Source organism: Lathyrus oleraceus, chromosome 2, assembly GCF_024323335.1.
Source record: "Lathyrus oleraceus cultivar Zhongwan6 chromosome 2, CAAS_Psat_ZW6_1.0, whole genome shotgun sequence".
In the NCBI taxonomy this organism is placed as follows: Eukaryota; Viridiplantae; Streptophyta; class Magnoliopsida; order Fabales; family Fabaceae; genus Lathyrus; species Lathyrus oleraceus.
Window position 1 is genome coordinate 413,851,975 of NC_066580.1, and position 3,461 is coordinate 413,855,435.

The following is a 3,461-nucleotide window of genomic DNA, read 5'->3' on the forward strand; positions in this document are numbered from 1 at the left end:
AAGAGTCGGCAAAGGAAGACACGGATGAATCATGGAAGCCATCGTGGTCTGAGGAAACATCTTGTAAAGCCAACAGCAGAGGATCCTTTTCAGTTGGTTCGTGAGTTTCCTGTGTAGCAGTTCATGTTTTTAGTGTTATTCTTCATACCTTTTTATCTATTGTTCCAATAGTTCCAGAATTTTAACTTCATGTGTCAATGTCGTGTATATTTGATGATTTTTCATATTTAACAGAATCAAATTATGCATTCTTTTGTGCTGTTATAAATTTAAATTATGTATACATCAGAGGCACACAAAAAAACAGTGATTTGGTGGAAACAGAAAGAACCAGTAGATTATGTATGATCTGGATTTGCTTGTTACCAAGTCGGTAGGGAAGATAAGTTTCAGATCAGTAATTCATTAATATGGTTGAAAAGTCGTTGCCAACTATATAGTTACTGGTGACTTGTAGATTTGTATAAGATATTTGTTTATTGCGAGAATTAGGTATAGCATCTATGGTGGGAGCCACACTCTCATGCTTTGGACAAGAAGTTTCACATAATTTATTTATAGTACACGATCCATCACAAATGAAGCTTTAACTAAGTATAATTTAGAAACAAAACAAACAAGTGGTTGGCAATTTGTTTAAAAAAACTGTTAATGTGATGTCAATACATTGACTTGATTAAAAGCACCAATCTTTTAGTTAATCATTAATAGATGAAAAGTACTTCTGGTAATAATAATTTGCATTTTGCTCAGTAACAATTAACAGAAGCACTAAATTTGATTGTGATCATGGTTTTGAACAAATCAGAGGGTGATTCAAACAGTTAGGTAGAAGAATTGTAAAAATCATGAGGGAAATGGAAATGTGACATGAAGAATCAAAATAAGTATAGACCCTGTTTGGTTTGATTGTATTTTGATTTCGAAGTTTTTAAAACATATACAATAAAGTTAGAAACAGTGTTTTCTGTAAAAACGGCTTTTACAAAACAACTTAACCAAACAAATTTACAGTTTTTTAATTATTTTTTAGACTAAAAATAGTTTTTGAAAAGAGAACTCAAATACATCATATGAACAGCTTGACAAACCATTTCTTGGCTATAATGGTTGTCAATTTGCAACGCATTGTGTGCTTGGCAGCAATAAAAGCAAGCAATAGAATACCAGAAAGAAAAAACGAACATTTATTTCAACATGAATAATGTCTTAAACACATCGATAGTTTTCACTCTTACGCTAGTTTCAAATTTTTTCAAGCGTGGCTAAGTAAACTGAAACATTTATCAAGAGTACACGCTATAAAAGAAGGCGGAAATGTGCTCAAACTTCACAGTGGACCAAAAGTATAAATTCAAATTATATCATATCAAACAGCAAGTAAAAATCTTTTGTTTACTATTATTATTATACATATGAATATACGCATATTCGGGGGTATAAATAACATTGAGCTAGTAAAGGATGACAAAAAATTGTATTCCACATTTAAGTTGATAAAATTTATGCCACCAAAATACACCCATAAAAACAATACCAGTTTAGATGCCCGACTCTTCAAGAAGTTTTAGAAGATTATGCTCAGGAGCACTAACAGATGGTAGGATCATTCGATTAGAACGTGATCTTCGCGGCCGAGTATTACCACCACCTTCATGCTCGAGGGATTCCCCTTCTTTCATTACTGGCAGGTCACCTCTTCTATGCATGGTAGCAGATGCTCGCTCTTTCCATATTCTTCCATCCTGATGATTGAACAAGATTTCAGAATCACAAAAGCTAAATGGTAACAGTCGATTAATACTTAATAGCAGTTCACTCTGCTGTAATCCGTATTAATAACAAGTTAACAAAAATACAATTAGTACTGTCTGAGCGACTTAAACATATATCGGTTCAAAATTCAAACAAACAATTTTGCTATTATATAGTAACATTAGAAAACCAGATATTCGTCATACATTAAGAATAGATGGTTCTGGCAACGGACATTGAACTGGTCGATCATTGTCAAGAGGCTCAACCGGATGTTCAACTGGCTTAAATTCCACAGCCACTTCAATTCCATGAGAAGTTGCAGTGGCCGCCGCACTTGCAGCAACAGAAGCCGCCGCCGCCTCTGCGTTTGCAGGAAGTACATCCCTCTCCTCCTGCGTGATACAAATTCAACACACAACGCAACAAGAAATAAAACCATGTCACAAACTAAAACTCACCCACATAACTTACCAAATAAACATAGGGTCAGTTTGGGAGAGCTAACATAAACAGCTCATGATCATGACATGGCCATAAACTATTTTCTATTTTCAACTTATTTTCATAAGCTCTCCAAGACACTTAAGAAAACAACAACATATAACTTATATAGAAACCGTTTATACATAAAGCATTTATATGATAGAAACACGTATGCTATAAGTGCTTAATTAGATTATTTATATTATTTACCCTAAAATGGCCATATTTCTAAAGCCAATTCCATTAATTTCGCTAAATTTTCCAATCTAACAGCAAATCACGTCAATAGATAATTGAACTCAATAAGCCATAAGACAAGAAAACATTTATAAATCAATAATCACTTAACTTAATTGATTTTCTTCAACTACATAAGAACTATTGGATCCCAATCCCAATACAAAATCAATGTCAAAACATTTTAGATTTTACAAACACTTGCTTCAACGAATTGTGATTATCATAAAATAAAAAATAGAAACACCACAGAATCATTTTTGGATTGTAAATGAAGTTTTGATGAGGAAGAGATAGAAAGTGTTACCAAGCGGGCACTTTGCGTGCGTCGATGCATGCTCTTTTTAACGGTGAATCGCGAGAATAAACCCACCATTTTGACCAGCTCAAAAACGAATACACGAGTAGAAATGAACGATCGTTTTAATGGTGGTGTGATTATCTAGTGAAAGAGTCGATTTAGCTTTTGCAGTATTTGATACTGGTTGTTTGGAACAAGGCGGAAGTGGTTGAAGGAAACGGGTTGTGATCCGGGTCGAGTTTGGCCCGAAACGAGGTGATGTTGGTTGTGGAGAGAGATGGGAGGATGAGGATGAGGAGAGGAATCGTTTATTTGGCGTGAGGGATGATGTTGTTGTGCTGTATTGTGTGCTGTGTGGCGGATTCATTCATTCGTTAACAACAACAATGATGATAATAAATTAATAATAATAATAATAATAATTTATAATCAACTTAGACTAGAATTTATATTGCATTACTTCATCATGTATTGTTGCTTTAGTCTAATTAATTTTTCAGTATTTTTTTTTAAAATAACCAACATTTTAAAATAAAATATTAAAATAACTAAAATTTTAAAAAAAAAATATTAAAACAACTATCTTTTTTAACTGATGCGTCAGTTGAACTGGCGCATCCAATTAACTTAGAGAGGAGCGCTATTGAAGTTGGCGCATGCTTCCAATGACTTTGCATCTAGG

The 3,461-nt window shown here is 33.6% G+C and overlaps 1 protein-coding gene across 1 annotated transcript; it reads right to left on the reverse strand.

Annotated features, from left to right (window-relative positions):
* Window positions 1–1,336: 1,336 nt before the first annotated feature.
* LOC127119809 (uncharacterized) lies at window positions 1,337–3,196 on the reverse strand. Its single transcript, XM_051050137.1, has 3 exons — window positions 2,786–3,196; window positions 1,962–2,150; window positions 1,337–1,745 (listed from the first exon to the last, which is right to left on the reverse strand). The coding sequence occupies exons 1-3, from the start codon at window positions 2,852–2,854 to the stop codon at window positions 1,542–1,544; spliced, it is 462 nt and encodes a 153-aa protein (XP_050906094.1). The 5' UTR covers window positions 2,855–3,196; the 3' UTR covers window positions 1,337–1,541.
* Between the last annotated feature and the right edge of the window lie 265 nt (window positions 3,197–3,461).